The sequence below is a fragment of the Leuciscus leuciscus genome, assembly GCF_965113295.1.
Source record: "Leuciscus leuciscus genome assembly, chromosome: 18".
In the NCBI taxonomy this organism is placed as follows: domain Eukaryota; kingdom Metazoa; phylum Chordata; class Actinopteri; order Cypriniformes; family Leuciscidae; genus Leuciscus; species Leuciscus leuciscus.
Genome location: NC_138742.1, coordinates 13,592,839 through 13,613,347, shown reverse-complemented (window position 1 = coordinate 13,613,347; position 20,509 = coordinate 13,592,839). Strand labels below are relative to the sequence as shown.

The window sequence follows — 20,509 nt, the reverse complement described above, 5'->3', positions numbered from 1 at the left end:
CAGCCTTTGTGAGACTTGCTTTAAAAACGTAAAATATATCTTTCCGACACCACACTTTTGAATGGTAGTGTATAAATTGCATATTTTTATATAAATTAAATGTTTAAACATTAAAGTCCCCCTGTTGTCAATAATTGTATCCCTTAAAACAAATTTTTGATAATCCAAAAAATTCTTCATGCCTTAAAATAGCCTGTAACTATAAACCCTTGCTTCATTTCGTATACTTGGACACATGAATATGTGTGTTAGGTTACAACATATTTGTGACTTGGAGAATAATGGCGATTTCAAACTACGTTTTTGAACAGTTTACTGCAGTTTTAAGGAGAAAATACTCAGCAATGGTGTTGACGTGAATTTGCACATGGTTTGTCTTATAGCATAATAAAAACACCACATAGACATATAAACGACATTAAAAACTTGATTTTCACCACAGGGGGTCTTTAATACAATAAACACATCTTGTTAGCTGGATCATAATTTAGCTGACCAATCCAGGCCGTTTGTTGATACCCCAGCTGAGCACCTGCACTTGCGCAGTTTTGGTGTAAGCCATTATCCGGCTCATACAGTATGTGCATTTTGGAGATAAATAGGTTGAGGAATCACCGATAAAATATGTGTTTGTGTGAGATGTGGACATTTATTTTGTGTTGTTGCAATTGACACTGTCGTGTCCTGAGCTGTTTGAGCTTGTGGTTAATGATACAGGAAAGGCCTGCGGTTTTATTGTTGCTGTGTTGCACTTTTCCGCCCCCACCAACCTTGTCCCAGCCGCCTTGGAGGGGCTCTGTGTGAATTTTCACTGTCACGTCCAAGGGCGAGCGGCACAGGGTCAGCTAATTGCTTTTATAATTATGATTTCACGTCAGATTTATTGTGCATGCTTGAAGTCTGCAGATCAGGGGCTTCGGAAAATGTGTTTACAGCTTTTGGCTCGACTCATTCTCCTGTTTCAGTCAGCCTTTTTGACTCAATTTACCAGATTAGAGGTGAATAGATGAGACCTGGCCTCCTCTTCAAGCCCCACGGTGTATAATTTCATAACTCCATCTGCAAAGTCCCCTACTGAATGTGTTTGTTTACTACTGTGAAATGCTCATTAAATGACTGAGGGATGACACAAACCAGAAATCCCAGTTTTGCGTTTGAACCGTGAAATGGCGTCTCTCGAATCCTCAGTTGTTTTCGGCCTGCCTCTATGACACTAGTCTGAGTGATTGTGTTATTTAGCCTCTTTTAAAGTAGTTTCCATAACTGTAAATGGTTAGGTTTTTTTTAATGTTGGTCATATATATTTGTTTCTGGTTCTCTTTGAAAAGGCTGAGAAGATAAAGACGAGTGGCGCCCAGATTTCTTTACATTGTGGTTTTGGTCTTGTGTGCTATTGGACCAGATTTCTGGAGCCGGTCCCCCTGAGGCCAAATTCAGCAGATTTATGGCCAGACATCTTCCCACATGAAAAGGCCGTTTCTTTTCTTTTCATTTTCTTCTTTTTTTTCTTTTTTTTTTTCTTCAGTTTTCGTTTACATTCTGTTAAGGACTTCTTTGCTGAGATATCAAATATTGCTGCTTTTTTAATGTTTCTCATGTCAAAGTCATTTAAATACTTCGATACCACAGCTAAAGTACTAGCTTAACTAATAAAGTTCAAACATTATTAAAGGCAAGTGAACAGTCACAGTAGGTATTTATAGGCTGCTGTCACGTTAAGACCTAATGCACTGACCCAATATAATGATATACATTCAATTTCTTTCTCAACTGTTTACGTTGACTTAATACATGCCCAACTGTGTTTAGGATAACGGATCAACTACGCTCCGTTTAACCACTAAATACCATGGTAAAGTCATGGCCAAAAGTTTTGGCAGTGACCATAAATTCTGTTTTGCAAAGTTTGCTGCTTCAGTTGTTGTGGTGTTGATTCACAATGTTTCTAGATTATTGTGCATGAGTGATCAGATGCATTTTAAATATTGCAAAAAGCTTCATTGGCCAATTTTTTTAAACTATTCCATTAACCCAAATTTCACAGTTTTTTGGCCCTGGCACAAAATGACCAGCTAATGATTTCACTAATCAAATCATCAGGACATGGGAAATGAGTTGGCTTCTAGTAATTTCAGTTGAAATCACTCTATCATTCTGATTGGATTATAAGGGAAGGGAAGAAGTGCTTCTAAACATTGTGTTCTTTAGCAATGGTTACCTCCAAAGAAAGACATGCCGCCATCATAGCTTTGCATCAAAATCGCCTCACATGCAAGTAAGCTGCTGCAAAGAATATTTTACCTGAAAGAACCATTTACCAGATCATCAGGAACTTCAAGGAGAGAGGTCACCTGCAGTGAAGAAAGCTTCAGGACATCCCAGAGTGTCCAGCAGGCTAGAAGAAAAGGTGAACGCTACCATGAGTCCTGTGTAATGCCAACAGTGACGCATCCTGAGACCATCCATGTGTGGGGTTGCTTTTCATCCAAGGGTATGGACTCTCTCACAATTCTGCTCCAAAACACTCCCATGAATAACATCCTGCAAGAGCAACTTCTGCCAATGATCCAGGAGCAATTCTGTGATGATCTGTGCATTTTCCAGCATGATGGAGCACTATGTCACAAGGCAAGAGTGATAATGACATAATGACATAGTTCATTACATTACAATTTTGGATTCATGGCTATGCAACTCCCTGGATCTTAATCCCGTAGAGAACCAGTGGTCAATCCTCAGGAGGCGAGTGGACAAGTAGAAGTCCACAAATTGTGATCAACTCCGAGCTCTAATAAAGAAGTAATGGATTGGACTCAGTCAGGATTTGGACCAGAAGCTGATATCCAGAGTGAATTGCAGAGGTGATGAAGAAGGGTCAACACTGTAAATAATGACTCTTTGCAAATATTTAACGTTTTTTGCCTATCAAAGCCTTTAAATTAATGAAATGCTTATCACTCTTTTCCAGTATACCATAGAAACATGTGAAAAGAATAATAAACAAATACTGAAGTAGCAAACACAAAATTCATTTCACTGCCAAAACTTTTGATATACAATGGGGTCCGAAAGAAAAGACCAAGTTGTGATTATAAAATTATAGGCCTATTTGTTAAATTTATATATATATATTTTAGGCCTATAGTTTATGTAACATTTCTATTTTTATATGTTAATATTTTATAGAAAACAACATCAAAATATTGCTTTTTACATTTTATTTAGCATTTCTGTGTTAACCGTTTTGACACCATTATAATCACTGTGGTGTTTTCTCTAGGATGACAACAGCAGGAGCATGAGCATACTATATTGTACGTCTGATACACAAGATGTCATTTTAAAATCCTTGTAGGAGCTACATTTGTCTCTGTCGTTTGTCTCCAAATAGCTCTAGTTTCTTAATGTCCTGTGACATCCAGCATTTTGTTTGTTTGGCACTCATGTGGGAAGATTCATTAGATTTGTCAGGTGAGTCAAAGCTATCAGCTCACGGAAATCAATTAAAACTGCCTGAGTCACCAGCATATCTGGTTATTTGTCCATTTTCTTCTGATTTGTCCACTTCATCAGAACAAGGCTTTGCCATTCATCAGTCACAAGCTTTCATGATGGTTTCATGTTTGCCTGTATAAGCTGATAATTAAAGTTTGCCTTCAGTTTGACCGCAGAGAGAATGTTTGTTAGGAAATTGTGTTGACATAGCCTGTTAAACATTACAATCTGTGTCATATTGTTCTCAAAGCCAAGATTTTCCAAGCCAAATACACTTGCTTCATCTTGCGTCCTTTTATGGCCTGTCAAAATGACTGAGAATGTCTTGAATTTAGGAAATTGTGGGTTATAGACCATTAAATTCTCCAAGGTTCCTTAATTAAATCCTCTTTTATGAGGTGCGTCTCTGTTTGTCAGTGCGTATTTCTCCCCGTCTGCTGCTTTCCCATGTGTCTAGATTAATTTTGTATGACACAGTTTAACGTTACACTATCCTCCTTTCACATTGCTCAGTGACCTGATGAGGTTTGGCCGCACTGCATGGAAATGCAGTGTATTTTCAGCACTTTCCTTCTGATGTCCGCATTTTGCCGACCGCTTTGAAGGCAGGTTTTAATTGAACTCTTTGATTACCCAGAAATCAATAAAATATAATTCCTACTTGCCCCGTAATTTGTAAAATCTCTGCAAATATATTAATGCCAACAGAACTGCAAGTACAGATCTGTAATTTCTAGGTTTGCTCTAGCCTGCTGAACTGTGTCATTATATGTTGGCCTGACACGATGATGGAAATATGACAGGATTTTAATTATAGCGTGGATGTGTTTTTAAAGAGCATGGAAGGAGATCTGTGACACCAGTTTGGGTTGCGCTTTGTAATTACTTCCGTTTGATGTGAAGGTTCTCCTTGGCGGCAGATATGAAGTGGAGCAGACGCGTTGAAGAGAGGTATAGCATGTGATGGAAAGAGAGAGACTCGCCATATGACTGACGATCAGGTCGAATCAGTGACTGCCTTCCCCCGTCAGCCCTCTTGAACGCACACACCCGCACGTCCCCCTCACCCTCCAATGTCACTTTCAAGGCATAATTACTCCAAGTTGTGTTGATTAGTCTAAGAAGCAATTATGCCAGTTTTTCCGCTGCAAATGAGGAGACATGATGGCCCCCTGATTGACAGGAAACATCTCTGCTTTAATAAGTAAATGACTATGGTAATGCAGGTACAGAGAGCCTTTGATATGTCAGCATCTTTCTCTTTGCGGGCCCTGTCCCTGTGATTTTAATGAACAGGAGTGGGACTAAAGCCCTGTGTTTCTGACTCCCAGGATCTGTCAGGAGAGAGGACCGACCGGCAGCCAGCATTTCGTCTGGAAACGCCTAGTTTTTACAGCGGTTCCTCTGATTTCTGGAAGCGTTTGATCAAATGAATAAGGGAGAAGGGAAAAGAAATAAAAATAAATCTCCTCGGTGCACTGCGAAAGCCAACTTTTTCTAGTTGTACCTCTTTGAAGTGCGCGATTATGTTTGGAAGTCTAGAAATCAGAGAAAAATGCGATGTAATTGACACATTGGGACTGTTCTTTATCTGCCTACGCAGTAAGTTATTAGCTGTTAATTCATCTGCCAACTCCCCTGCAGCGCCCGTTATTTGTTTAAATGGAGGGATTCCCATGGTGCATTTGTAACTACACTGCTGAAATGCTCCTCTCTATAATTATTTAACATTACACGCTGACTTATAGTGGTTATCGGTGCTGGAATATTAACATGGGAAGAGGCAAGGCTGTTTAATCACGACTGAGACTTTGGGCCAGAGTTGTGTTTGGAGCACAGGGTTTGCTATGATCTGCTTTCGAATACTATGGCAAATGTTCATATTCTTTCGCAATAGGTAAAATTTGGCCTGATTTGAATGACACGTGTTGGACACATCTCTTACCAATAGGACAGAAAGGTTTATGGAAGACCCTTTGATGTGGATCGATGTGCATTAGGTATGGTCTGATCCTCTGCTTCCCATCCAGAAAATAGACTTTCGTGTACAATAAGGTAGTCTACTCTTCTCTATTCTTTCAAGTTCACTCCATTGTACTCTACTCTACTGGAGTCTAGTCTTACTCTTGTGTACTATTTTCTACAGTACTGTAGTTTAGTCTACTCCAGGGGTTTTAAGGTGGTGCTGTTTATTTGTTTGTTTGTTTATGCATTAGAGACAATGCACGTTAATGACCAGCAGTATACAAATACAAAATGTAAACATGCTGGATTATAGCAACATTGCTAAGTTACCATAGTTTCTGTTAAGGGGGTCCATGTAAAATTTGTGAAAGAAAAAAATACAAAATGTGTATTTAGAGAGGTAACCGTATAAGTGATACAAATTAAATATTAATAAAAAAAATAACTCTATAGATTTTTATAATAAATGTAATAAAATTTAGATAATATATTTCATTCTGCTTGCTAAAGTGTAGTTCAGGGGTTTTCAAACAAATTTTTTTCTTCTTTTTTTAAAGTATTTTTCCAGATAATATTTTAACAATTTGCTTTATACAGTGGCAATTATTTAATTTATTTTAATTGAATTTATTATCTTTATAATTTTGTACTTTCTCACACAATATAAATGCAGGGAAAAAACATAATTTTTCTATAGTGAGTAGGTCACTCACAAAGGGGGTCATCAACAAGTCTAAAAAATGTCCGATCTAGTCCACTGTACTATCGTTTAATTTAGTCTTGTCTGTTTTACTTCATTGTAGTCTACTCCAGTGCACTTAACTCTACAGTGCAGTGTACTCTTATCTTGTCTAGTCTACTTTACTCCAGCTCTCACTACTCTAATTCTCTCTAGTGTACTCTACTCTAATCTACTCTCGTTTTCTTTGCTCGGCTCTAACAGGATTCCCATACAAGCTGGCATGCCGGCACAGCCTTTTATACATCATTCCATACTTTTTATTCTTATTGTAGGTAGCCACTTTATGGATTAGTTCATAAACGGGACGCCCGCCCCTCGAATAACCTCTGCGGGCACACACGTGTACCGCCGCATAAATGTAATAGAATCATTTGCACTAGCACTCTCAATCCCTCGCCGTAATTTATGCGGATTGAATAAGTGCCGTATTGTGGAAAAGCGCGAGTGGACCAAACACTCATTTGTCACCTCTAATAAATGTTGGAATGTAAATTATGAAGTTATGCTTCAGATGTAAATGCACTTTGTTTCAGTCTCTTAATGCAGAGGCCCCCTCGCCAATACATTAAGAGAGTGAGTGAGGTCGGCAGAGAGAGAACATAAAAATTCTGTCTGTTTTCACAATCAATAATGAGCTCAAAAAGGCTCAGATGGAGGAACATTATGAAATATTTGAAGTCGACTTCATAAATTATTGCTGGAAAACTGGCATGTACACTAAAATGTAAATACATTAATGTTATTAATAATGAAGTGACTAATAGTTCTATCACGACTGTAATAGCTGTTTAATAGAACGTGACAGCAAGAATATATTGCACTTCGCTCTCTGAGATGGGATGGTGCAGGACATTTATCAGCGCTCGTTCAAAAACACTATTTTGATTATTTTGTTCAACTAATTGCCCACCCCCTTCAAACCCAACATCTTGCCCCCTCAAAGAAAAGAAAAAAACGAGAAAAAAAAAAACGAGTAATAGATATTAATTAATACGTGTCAGTTTTAACCAGTTTGATGAAAAATAATGTAGAGAAGATGCTAATAGGCTTCTCGTTTCTCTCTGTGTGGCGCTGGTAGATTACAGCTTTAACAAGCCAATCAGGAATCAGTCAAGTGAGCTGCAGTATGGCATGTAAAAGGTCTTATGGAGTGTGTGAGCTCCGTAAACGTACAGGAAGTTGTGGAAAAAAGTTAAGAATTAACAGAAAATTAAAGCACTAAGAACAATGCAAAAGAGCAATTGCAGTTATTATATATATGTGTGTGTGTTTGATATGGGGGTGTACAGACACCTGTTGCTGCCCCGTTTGTGAGCACTAGGGGCTGCTGGAGACTGTATTATAGATTCGTACTCGCTCCTCTCAGAGTAAATCCCCTCCGAGGGCCTTTAACTATGCGTTTTATAGGTCTCAAAAGGGCAAAGGCGCTGCTTGAACTTGCTTATATAAAATCGCAGTTGCCTCTGGGCTCTAGTAAGTGCTGTTTTGTTGATGAATTCTCTTTGGCGTTCCGACTGAGTCAGGTGTGCATACAATCAAAAAAGCACTACTGTCCGTCTGAGGACTCGCATGCATCCAGACAAACCACCTTTTTTTCCTCTTTGTGTATCATCAGGAGCCCAATCTTCAAATAATTCTGTATTATTATTATTAACACTTCTTAGAATTCAGATGAGAAACAGGAACCTGCATGTATCTGTTAGCTGCTGGCAGCCTTGTCAAACACCTGGACCAGTGGCCCGAGGGCTTTTAGTGTTGTGACAACAAGAGAATGGCAGACAGGCCTAAACACTCAGAATAGGTGCTAAATGTGGCACATGTCATCATTTTGGGTGGGCTGCCTGGTTAAACAGCAGTGGCCATTTCTGCGGAGTAGCTGGTTGTGAAAGAGGTGGGGAATAGGTGAGAGCTGTCAGCAACTTCAGAGACCTTCCTGTTATTTATCACATGCATTGCTTTGCTCCTCTATTTTTGCTGCGTTTTCTTGTAGCTGCAGATGAGGTCGCTGTTGAAAACTGTCATTTATTTCGTCTCAACTGTATGATTTTCTTTCGTGCTAGGATCAGAAAAGGAGACATTTTGAAGAATGTACTGGCTATTTTCTCCATGCTGTTACAATGAATGTGGGCTGAAGATTTCAAGCTTTGGAAAATATATTATGTATACACTACCATTCAAAAGTTTGGGTTCAGTAAGATTTTTGTTTTTGAAAGAAGTCTCTTATTTTCACTGAATTAATTTGATCAAAAATACAGTGCAAAAATATTAATGCTGAAGAAAAATCTTACTTAAAAAAAAAAAAAAAATCTTACTGAACCCAAACTTTTGAATGGTAGTGTATACATAAATATATTTGTTCAAATGTATACACTACCATTCAAAAGTTTGGGTTCAGTAAGATAAAAAAAAAGAAAATTCTTCAGCATTAATATTTTTGCACTGTATTTTTGATCAAATGATTGCAGTGAAAATAAGAGACTTCTTTCAAAAACAAAAATCTTACTGACTTACTGGTAGTGTATTTGTGAAACTAATCTCAGAATTCTGATTTGATAAAATGTGCTCTGTTAAAAAAACATGAGTTTGTCTTTTAAAACCTTTATATCGAAGTAACAATTTCTAATTTGTGAATAAATGTTTTTTTTGTGTTTTTTTTTATCAATCTGAATGATTTGTTTTAGGTTATAAAGCTGACTCACTGACTCAATGATTCGGTCCCAGTTATATAAATACATTTTAAAGATTTAAATTTCAGTCTACTTGTCCCACAAATTATATTTTGTGTCCCACAGAAGAAAGTAAGTCATACAGGTTTGGAATGATATGGGAAGTGAGTAAACGATGACAGAATTTGAGTTTTTTGCGTGAACTATTCCTTTAAAGGAGTTGGGAAGAGAGCAAGAGAGAGTGACGACAGTCCCGTGGGACTCAACGGTATTGTCATGTGTTTTTCTCAGTCAAGGTCGGCAGGAAATGTCAGAGCAGGTGTGTGTCTGTCAGTGAGTGGCCAGCGCAGCCCCTGGGCTCCAACACGCCATGCTGTGACACTGGAGCAGGACTCACACTCTCTCTCACACACACACACACACGCACGTCTGGATCCTCATGCCCCATAAAGCCAGCGCGGGTCACCTCCGGCCACAGCAAAGACTCCAGTAGAGCCATACGTATTGAGTACATATTGCATCCGATACTGCAACAAAGCCATTTTGAATTGTAATAATTCACGTGTGTTTACTAGTCATGGCTTAGTTTTTAAAAGGAAAGTTCACTCAAAATTTTAAATTCTGTCATCATTTTACTCACCCACACACTGGAACACAAAAGAAGATATTTAGAAAAATAGCTTTTGTTTTTTTTGGACCCCATTGACTGTCATTGTATGGACAAAAACATTTTGTCTTTTGTGTTCCACAGAAGAAACAAAGGTTTGGAATGACATGAGGGTGTAAAATTCTGTAATTTTGGGTTGAACAATCCCTTTAAAGTGTGACTATATGAAACTTCCCTTTGAAAGCCAGTCTGATCTGTCAGTCTTGTTTGAACTTTTGCATGTGATCGGATCCATACTTGTTCATTCCATTGTGTTATGGTGGTTATTGTTGCCTAGGCAGGGTCAAGAGAGTTTTTACGCAAACCCAATTGATTTATACGCAGGTTTGAGAACAGGGCTGGGTGGCACCATCGTACCGCAGACATGCTTTGGGCAATAATGCAGTAAAACCTGTACATTCTGGCTGATCCTTTAGAAATGCACGATTATTCTCGCACACAAGCATTTCTCAGATTCTGTGGCTTCAGTTGAGTAACAGCAATTCTCCATATGAGTCAACAAGCATAAATCACTCAGCTATGCTTTTATTTTCTACCCCTTCCAACCCATTTTGCAAGAAAAACAAAACACAACTAGTTTTTTTTAATGCAATTTTAGTCGCTATGGTAATTAAAATGTTCCCATTGGTTTGGATGCACTAAATTAAAACTGCAAACCTTAATTGTTTTTATTGGTTTGCTGTGCCTCTGTGGTTTTGAAGGAGGCCTAATCTCATTGGTGGATTAAACGCTTACTACTCTTCTCAGTCATGTGATTCCGACTGTGGTCTGAGTATCTCTTTAAATGCGAGCTCCATTGTCATCTAATCGTTCCTGACAGCTCTGACTATCACACAGCCTGGGAGGCTTGTCGGTTTATTTGGACAAGCCACTTTGTGCCGCACTTCCCTTTGCAACCAGTAGATGGTGGTATTCATCTTCTGAGATGTACCCATAGACCTGTGGGAGGCCAGGTTGCCCTGTCTTTGTCTCTTTCCTTATCTGATCTCACTTCTTTAAACTTTCTCTGCCTTTTTTCTTCCTTCTACGAACTGTATCTCCCATACCGTGTTTTTGTTTTACTTAACACTTTATGTTTTTGCTCTCCATCTAGTTGTTTCCATCTCCACCGCCCTCAAAGTAATTGAGAGTAGGGTCACCGAGCAAGAGGGTCACAGCACCAATTCTTCGCCTTTTTGAAGATCGCAAAACTGTTGATCCGCAACGTGCAATAAGCGTCCCAAGCTATCGAATGCAAGCCATTGTGAGATGATAATGTCACCGGAATGTCACAATCTGTCTGCCGGTGGCGTGGCCGTCCTCTCTCAGTGTCATATTGTGCTTATGCCTAATCAACTAACCGCCGGCAAGCACATTTCCCTTTTAATTGTCAATGTACTATACGTCTGTTAGCTAGTTTAGTGTAAGAGACGGTGGCTCAATTGTACACTCTGATTTTGTGTGTGTGTGCTAGGTGGGCGTCTGTAGCGGAGAGGGAAGACACTCGTCAGGGTTATGGCAGTCGTAGATGACAAGAAGGCTCTTCCTTCCTCTCCATAAACCCTGCATTGTGCGGTTTGGACATGAGTGCGGCGTTGTTGCCATTGGTGCTGTTTTCATTTTGCTTCAATTAGCTAATTAGATGTGAAGGGTGGTAGTGTCTCTGAAAATGAAGGACAAGGATCCAGCGTCGGGTTTAAGACCGCCTTTGTGTTTATCTATGAGCCGGATCGCAACGTGTTATTAGGATGTGCCACCAAGTCACGATAGGCTGCTTTTAATTTATGCTCCGTTTCCTTTAGATTGTCTTGAAATCGGATGTTTGCTTTTTCCCCCCAGATTTTGTTATGAATTACACTGGCATTGAGTGTGTGTGTGTGTGTGTGTGTGTTTACGCCCTGCTCATTTACAACTCGGAGACATTTTGCACGGCCTGTCACCGAATGTCATCATTGACTGTAAAAGTAGAGAAAAAAATGCCTCAAATTACAGGAAAGCAGCACTGCATTAAAGAACAAAGAGGATCGATGGCAGTACATTAAACTTTATACAATTGGGGGGGTGGGGGGAATCAACTAATTAAAATTGATTACTCTTGCTTTGTAAAAGTGTTTCTGAATTAAATTATTGTATGAAAACATTTTGACCAATTGCGGAGCTGAGGAAGTATCCATTACTGGATTACTGCTGGAATATTTGCGGTGAGCTGGGCTAAGTACTGTTTTTTTCTTTTTTCTTTTTGTTTTTTTTCACTGCTGAGTCCAAGGGCCACAGTTTCATCTTTCTCTCTTATACATACACATTTCACACATTTTTTTTTTCTTTCAAAAAATGTCTAAAAATAATATATATTTATTATATATTTATAATAATATATATTATAATATAATATATAAAATAATAATATTTTTTAAGCTTAATTTGACCTTTAGAGCTTAAGATTCCTGTCTTTTTTCCCCCCAGTGTGACATTTTGTTATTATTTATTAAGCAACATTAAATTAAATTAGCCATATGAACTATTCTCTCTCATATCAAACACATCTAGTACACACATTTTACACAATTAAAATATGTCCATAATCAATGGTAAAAATCTAAATAATAAAATATTTTTTTATATTTTTTTAAAGCAGAACCTCAAGATTAGACCTTAAGATTCATGTCTATTTTTTTTTTAATAAGTGTAATATTTGTTATTATTTATTAAGCAAGTTAGGCATCTCTTTTTCTCTCCCTGAAGAGATCAGATTAAAATAAATGAGCTTTTTTTGTTTTTTTGGTCAAAAATCTTTTAAAACCACACTGAGTTAGCCATATGAACTAGTAGGACTTATATCGAACACCTCAGTGAGCCGGCAAAATGCATTGGAAGTGTAATTCTGGCACCACAGACACTTTGGCTCTCTCATTAGTGGAAACAAATGATCACATGTGAAAGCTGGACATATCTCCCAACAGTTAATAATAACGATTAAGATAAATTTGCCCCACATTAACAGAAATGTTTCCAGCAAATGCTCTGCTTTACCATGTTTTATTGATTTACATGTTAAGAGGAAATATTTCAGGTCTGTAATCGAAAGTATTGAGTACTAGTTAGGCTAGCGTTACAGATTAGCCTGGGCTGAGTGAGGCAAGTCGCTGGCAAACATCTATGTGTGTTCAAATGTGTGTCAGTTCTGCCATAAACCTGTGACTTTCCATTAGGCTTAAATAACAGTCCGGTTAATATTTATTTATTTATAATATATTACTATTTTAATTTTGTACTTTTCAATACCTGTCTTTCCTGTGAAAGTGGAATAGCATGAAATACGCTGTTGATGTCATGAATTTAATAACTAAATGATGTTTTACAGGGTTTCCACAATCCTGGAAATATAAGGGGAATTCATAATTGCCATTTCCAGGCTTGTAAATAAATAGTCCTGGAAATAAAATGTTAAGATCATGGGTATTTCTGTAGTCAAGATTTATTTTATTAGTTAATGCCTGATTCTAATGTATTTATTTGGATAATAACGTATAATTTATATAAAGTGAAAATCCTTATCCAGTCATCAAAAACAGCAGTTCTTTGGTGGAAAGTGTGGAAATCCTGGATTCCCAATTTTGTCCAGAAGGCTTTAGTTCATACTTATTTTCAAACCTCTGTATATCATATAACAAAACTTTCAACTGTCTTTTTCTCTGCTATTGTATTTATTGTTTTTTTGTTTTGTTTTGGTGGTAAACTTTGTTGTGACCTTTAAGTCATCAAAGTTCAGAACATTGATAAAAAATTGCCTGCACCGTGATTTGAATATCAGCGCTGTAATCGCGGGTCTCTGCGCTCAATCCACTCGCAGCACATGGAAAATGTGTGTCGCTCTACTTTGTCATCAGTAATGGCTCTTTTTGCATAGATCTATTTATCACGAATGTGACCTTTTGAAACTGGATTTGGTTGCATAAGGAAGATGGGTAAAGGCATAACTGACTGAGATATTCCCTTTTCATGCACTTTTTTCAGTAGTTCAAAGTCGTAAACAGACCGCGCAGTTATGCTGAAGACCGTTGGAGTGACTGCTAAGATTTTTGTGAGGATAATAAGGGGGAGGCAGAACATTTTAAAGGGATAGTTCACCCAAAAATGAAAATTCTGTCATCATTTACTCACCTTCATGTCATTCCAAACCTGTATGAATTTCCTTCTTCTGTGGAGCGCAAGAAAATATTTCTGAAAATATCTTCCCCCGTGGACCTCTGTGGACTTTCATTGCATTTGGAATTTTTTTCCAAAATATTTTCTTTTGTGTTGCGCAGAAGAAGAAAAAAGGGTTTGAAATGGCATTAAATCTTCCAAAAATCACAATGAAAAGAAAAGAAAGCAAAAATAAAACATTGCTGTATGAATAATGATTTATTGATGTGTGTAATGTCTGTGTCGTGTGGGTGTGGAGTTGATCAGTAAGAATTGATTTCATACAGCTGTTTTAGATGAACTCTCTCTCTCTCTCTCTCTCTCTCTCTCTCTCTCTCTCTCTCTCTCTCTCTCTCTCTCTCTCTCTCTCTCTCTCTCTCTCTCTCTCTCTCATGCACACCCAGTTTGCTCAGTGTGCTCTCCTCAATAAAGGTCATTTAAAGCAGAAGTTGTCATAATTAGAAGGGCATTTTAAGATCTAATTATAAAAGATTAAAAATACCATTTTGTGCATCAACCCTTCAGGAGTTGAAAGGAATCTGACTGCAATTTCAGAGTCGACTCGGAGCGCTTAAAGCGTCCTAGATATCCATCTATGTCATGGAATCATTCATGATAGAGGTTAATTAATATAGAAAGTCGACTACGGTCTCTTTCTCCCTCTCTCCTCTCCTGAAACCATTGTTTTGTAGGAATCTGAGACCACCCTAACACAATTGGATCAGTGTCTATTAGGCCTTTATTATATCAGGGGTGCTTCTTCACAAATGTACAGGGCAATTTGAAATGAATTGATTCACGCTAAGACTGGATCCCCAGACCTGCTAATGATTTCCTTTTAGCTTCCTTTACCCTTTGCTTTTAAGTGCCAACTGATGGCCCCCACCTTCTGCTGTGGTAGCTCTTGTCCTTTCTCACGGAGCGGTCATTACTGTCAACAGTCCTGTAGCAAGATCAAACTCCTATACAGTCAGGCACACTTTTTGGTCTATAACTTCGTTTCACGACTTCACACCACCCTCCGCAAAGTTTCAATTTGTGCATGTGACTTCACGCCAAAGGAACTCTAGTAAAAGTCAAATGCCTTGTTGATTTAGTTTTATTTTCTATTTTCAACAAAAGCTAAGCACAGCTATTCATGCATACACAGCTATTCATGCATCATATGCAGTGACAAAGCTTAACATTTTTGGAAATTTGATCTAACATTTTTGGAAATTTGATCTTACATTTTATACTATTTTATACTATATATATATTTATTTATGTTTTTATGTCTAAATATGATTTATGTTACTAATAAAACTGAATGAAATCTATAAACTGTCCCATGTATTTTGAAACAAACAACCGTACATTTTTTTGTTTTGTTCAAAGTGTATCTGTGTGTTTGTTTAAAAGGTTATTAAAAAAGGCAAAAGTGATTTTTTTTTGATTTTTTTTATAATTTTTTTTACATGGGATACCATTTGCTACTTTAAATATTTACTTACACACACAATACTTTAAATATCTTAATACATTTAAGTGTATGCATATGATGTCCAAATTGTATCACTATATTTGCACATTTACCTACTGTACGTATTTCACTATATTCTCCAATTCTAAAAGACCCCTGTAGCTGCCTTTAAGTGTTCATTATTTGTATTTAAAACAAACATTTTGCCTTTTTTTATACAATATGAATATTTACTAATATATAAGAGAGAAAACCCCTTTTTTTTTAAGGGGTTTTGGTGTCTCTTTCACCGATCAAGATATTGAAATAAAACCTCCCCCCCCCCATCTACAACTGATTTAATCTTGTTTGGCTTAATAGTACTTTTGTAAGTGTGTTGCCTTGAGCAAAATTATATTTCCCTGTTTGACCTGTTTGCAAGGGAAGTTTTCCTTCTCATATCTACTGGTTATATGGCAGCATTTATAAGCAAAACTTCCTCTAATTCTTACAGGTCCGAATTTCTAAAGCGTTTTAATGTTCTTAAAATAGGAAAAAAAACTATTCAGAATTCACTGGTTATTCTTAGAATTACGTTTTCTAGGGTAAGTAGGATAAATTCAGGAAAATTGGGACTTTTTTTACATTAAACTGACTGTCAAAATGCTCCTTTGTAGACCAGATATTGAACTTTTAACTTGTTTTAAAGGAGACTGAAATGATGAAAGCATCATACAAGGCTGGCTCAAAAAATTTGGCTTCCCTAATAGGACATTTATATTTCTTCCCGATCAATATCATCATGTTAAGCGTAACGACCACCACCTCCAAATTTAAGGCGAGTGTGAGGCAAAAGTGCTCTGTTAAAACTCGGTCCGATCCAAACTCAATAACCAACACGGCATGATTTGCAAGACCTTGTGCAGTCATCATGTTCACGGCGGACATGTCTCCAGACGTGGCCCTTAATGTTGCTCGGCCCCTATGATTGAGTTTTCACCACTTTTTAGGTTGCACCTGACACTTGATCATTTATCTCATTTGTAAAGATTATCGGTTAGAACAGGGAGCACTTTCCGTGCATTAGCAATTTTAGCCTTACAAGAAACACTAGAAAATAATGGTTGATTAACAAAGAGTATTTACTGGTATTCAGCAAAGAAACATGCACCCACCTTTTTAATTTGAGTTAATATTTTGCTTGCCAAACCAAATGTGTCTTGTACTGACATGTAGTGATACAGCTCTCCCCCTTAAAAGCACGATTGTGCGCTGCTACCTTATACGACAACGAGGGTGATCTATACGTCAATAAGTAGACAAGACTAAAATCTGTGCAATGTGGTTATAATTGATTGAGATGTCTGGGTGGAACTTGCATAAAGCAGCCGTGTCATCTGCAAAGAAAAGCACTTTTCTTCTCCCTGAAGAACAGACGTAACACTCTTGAAAAATAAATGGACATCGCCCTCATTTGTTATCCCACTTTGATCCCATCTTTTAGAGAAGTGTTTACAAGAATGCCGTGCCCCTTCCATCCAAGTAAAAGCTAGTCTCAATCACAAAACGGAGTCGTATTTCAAGCCAAGGAGCTGCGATTTTGACCCCTTTGTCTTTATAATCTTAAATGAAACATTCCTGCTGTTGTTTTTTTCGCTGGCAGCGACTCAATTGAGAATGTTCTTTTCCTATAAAGTGTGATTTACTGTACATGCAACGTCATTTTTGTGCAGTGCATAAAGAAATTGATGGTTTATGCAGTTTATGTGGTGTTTATAGAGCGGGGAAGGAGTGTTTCTGGATTGTAAAAGCCACTTATTGTGTGATTCTCCAACAACTCAAAACCCTCATCCATTCAAATGCTGATTTTCACTTGCAATTCATGTTTGAAGACTTCTCAGAACTGAGCTGAGCTGAACTGGTTCATTTATGAAGCAGGATGTGCTTCAGTTTGACGATGTGGACTTAGCAATTTTCTTGTCATAAGTTTCCAGGTGAATACATTTAATATGCCCTCAGCTTATATATAGCATGGTCAGAAATTAATGGGTGGTCAGGCGACCAAAAAATAAGAGAGAGTGGGAGAAAAAATTAGCATTACTTTTTTTTATTTAAATTGCAATATCCTGGATTATTTTTACATTAGTATTTTTTCCATGAAATATTGCATAAAATGTTAAGTTTAAAGGTAACAATAATTATGCATATTGATACTTTAATAAATTAATCTATTGCAATGACACATGGTATGATTTGGTTGATGATTAGAGAATTTTCATAAATTAAAGTATTTGACAAATGGGCCTAGATTTACTGGAAAGTTCTGCACGTGATCTGCTGACACCAATCAAATTAAAGAACACAAACGCAGCCGGATCATTTCCATAACGACCAACCCAATCTACCAAGAGCAGCGCAAATAAGCGTCTGGTTTAAGACATGTTTTTTGGGGGGAGGTAAGTAATGGGTCAAAAACCAGTAAATTGACTAACGTAAACCTTAGTAAATCACCTTGTGTGATTCATTTAAATACTCTCCTTCCATACATTATGCGTCTGAAAGGGAAACTCCTACAAATGCATATGCAATAAGGTCAGCTGCAAAAATAACTGTCCACACCTTTTCAACGCTAATTTTTCACTGTCTGTCTTTAGTAAATCCTGACAGTTTTTTAACACCAAAAGAAGGTTTGCGCTAGCACAAGCTGTTAGTAAATCTGGCCCATAGTTTTTTTTTGTTGTTGTTGATGTTGTGAACTTGAAAAAAAAAAAAGCCCCTGAAAATCAACTCTAGGGGATAATTTTTGACACTGATATAGAGATCCAGACATTTCCAGAAAGGTCATGTTAACGTAAAGCATCGTCGCTGATGTGTTCTGAAACCAGGTGTGACTAAGGTTGCGTTCTATGCAGACACTGCCTCAGATATTTGAAGAGACAAATACGGCCTGCCTGCTTGCTTATTCCAATTATCGGAATCATAATCTCATGCCGTTCCCTAAATCGTCAGTGCCCCCCTTTTGGTCTTCCTTCTTCATCCAACAAAGTCAAAGTTGTTCCCCATAAATTTAAGCTGAAATCAATATGATGTGTTTTTGAAAGGAAAACCGGGTCCCCTACTCACTCTGTCTTGATTTGTCACCGCAGAATTATACAGCCGTCCCGACTATTACACATTCTTCTCAGCCTATTTTCAAAATGCAATCCTTTTGGATTGAAACAGGTCTTTAGTATATGCAATGCATTACCTAAAACGGATTACCACAGACAGCGCGCTCAATCACTTTTTATCTTTTGCCGCTTAAAGAAAAAGAACAGTAATCAAAACCTTTCAACCTATTAGAGGGATGACTTTTACAATTGAATCACAGGGACCACAGGTGCGATAACGAGGCGGCTCGGCTTTATCCTTGAGTGTGCGTTTCCCCCTATCTCCAGATGTTATTTCATGTTTATCTGTTCTTTAAAAGCACCACTTCAGAGCCCGCACTTCAAATTCATGCTATAATGGTGTTTGAGGAGGAGACCCTTTTTTAATTCTAGGAGAAGCAAGCTAAAGTGGCAGATCAAGGTGCATCTCGAAGGAAAACACGATGGAATCGATGGGAACGGCGCTGCACTTCCGACTACACGTGTTCTGATGATATTTAATTTTCTAGTGCATTAACACTCAGTCATTACAACATGCAGCCTAGGTGATTTGATCATAATGCATTTTCTTCTTTAAGAATCACTGAAGTTTTTAGCCAGGTATTCTGCCGTTATTAGATACAGATGGGCACTTCAGCATTAAGTATAGATTTCCAGTCCCTGCTCACTTAAGGCTAGGAGTTTGTCTTAAAGAGGATAATGGCAAATTAAACTCCATACCCCATTTGTTCTGCAAACCTTGATGGGATAATTTTATAACTGCTGATTCACTCATTTCCTAGATTTATCTCTAAAGTGGTTTGGTGGTCTGGCCTCCATATACTTATTGGGAGGGGGAGGGCTATTTTATAAGTTCCTGTTGTTGGCTGATGATATACCTTGGGGAGTTGGAAATGTACAATAATTCAGCCGCCTTGCAAGAATTCCTGAGTCTTCCTCTCATTTCCAGCGAAGTTAATTTACTGATGACTTTTTATTATACTGATGAGCTCATTTCACGCTGCAAATGTAAGATTTTTTTTTTCCATCTTCACAGATTGCCACGGCAGTGAGGTTTCTACAAAACCAGCAAGTTCGTCAGAGCCCCCTGGCAACCAGAAAGGCTTTTTTAAAGAAAAAAGGTGCGTATCATCAGTATGTTCCTGAACCCTAATGTGAAATATTGCGTTTTTACAGGCAGAACGGCTACAAGATGGCTCAATTCCAAGACTTTGACCTTACATTTAACCAACTTAATGCTTTCGTTATTTCTTTCAGGCATGAGTAGAATCAGTTTAGTAAAGAGAGCCTTTTTGCAATGTCAGGTTAAAAGGACAGTTTACCACTAAATATTTTTTTATACATATAGATATTTTTTTTAAATACTTTTCATTCCAAAACCTTTCATATTCCCATAAAGAGATGTTTTGAAGAATGTTCATGCTGCTCTCTTACTTTCTTTTACAACAAAAGTAAATGTGGACCGATGCTGTTGAGCACCAAAATGGACAAAAAAGTCCCATGAATGCATCAAAAAGTAGTTAATATGATAAATCTTCTGAAGCCATATGAAAGGTTTATGTGGCAAAATGACAGAAATGCTGGTTTGGCAGACATGTTCACCATCTACTTCCCAGTTGTGTGGAAAAGAGCAGCTTTTACTTTCTGCTGTAAATATCTTCTTTTCTTTTTTTTTTTACCACTGAATCAAGTCATAAAGGTTTCAGGTGAGTAAATGATGAGGGTGTCATTTTTGGGTAAACTATCCCTTTAAAGACTGCTCAGTTTTAGGAACAGCATGTAGTCCAGTGTCCAAAGATTTTCATGGGGTGAGGTCATTTGCTTTTAAGGGTCAGGGGTCGAGGCCATTGTTGCATGCCCTGGAGGGTCAAGTAGGGGTCGATCGGACTGCAGAGAGCTTGATCCCAGCTGTGTGGATAAATGACCCATCAGTTGGGACGCTTTGGGATCCAGAAAATTAATATTGACAAACCCTCCTGCACTTACAATGGAATTGTCAATTATGCTACCTCCCAGCATTTTAAAGCTTTTACTTAATTTAGCTGTTATCATAAATATTAAAGCACTGGAATGCATCGGAAAGTTTTATCGACCAGAGAAGTAACGTGTTGTGAGCATACATATGCATTCACTCTAAATTCAGAGCAGTTTAGGTATCAATCAATATGTGTGTTTGATGCATAACCCACCACTATCTCTCCTATGGCAAAACCCCCTTTC

At 37.7% G+C, this 20,509-nt stretch overlaps 1 protein-coding gene across 1 annotated transcript in view; it reads left to right on the top strand.

Moving 5' to 3' along the window:
• Positions 1 to 20,509, top strand: part of pex14 (peroxisomal biogenesis factor 14) — a 70,865-nt gene that overhangs the window by 12,963 nt on the left and 37,393 nt on the right. Inside the window, exon 3 of the mRNA XM_082144925.1 lies at positions 19,326 to 19,410. Within this exon, the coding sequence (XP_082001051.1) occupies positions 19,326 to 19,410 (85 nt within the window). The remainder of the gene's footprint in view (positions 1 to 19,325; positions 19,411 to 20,509) is intronic.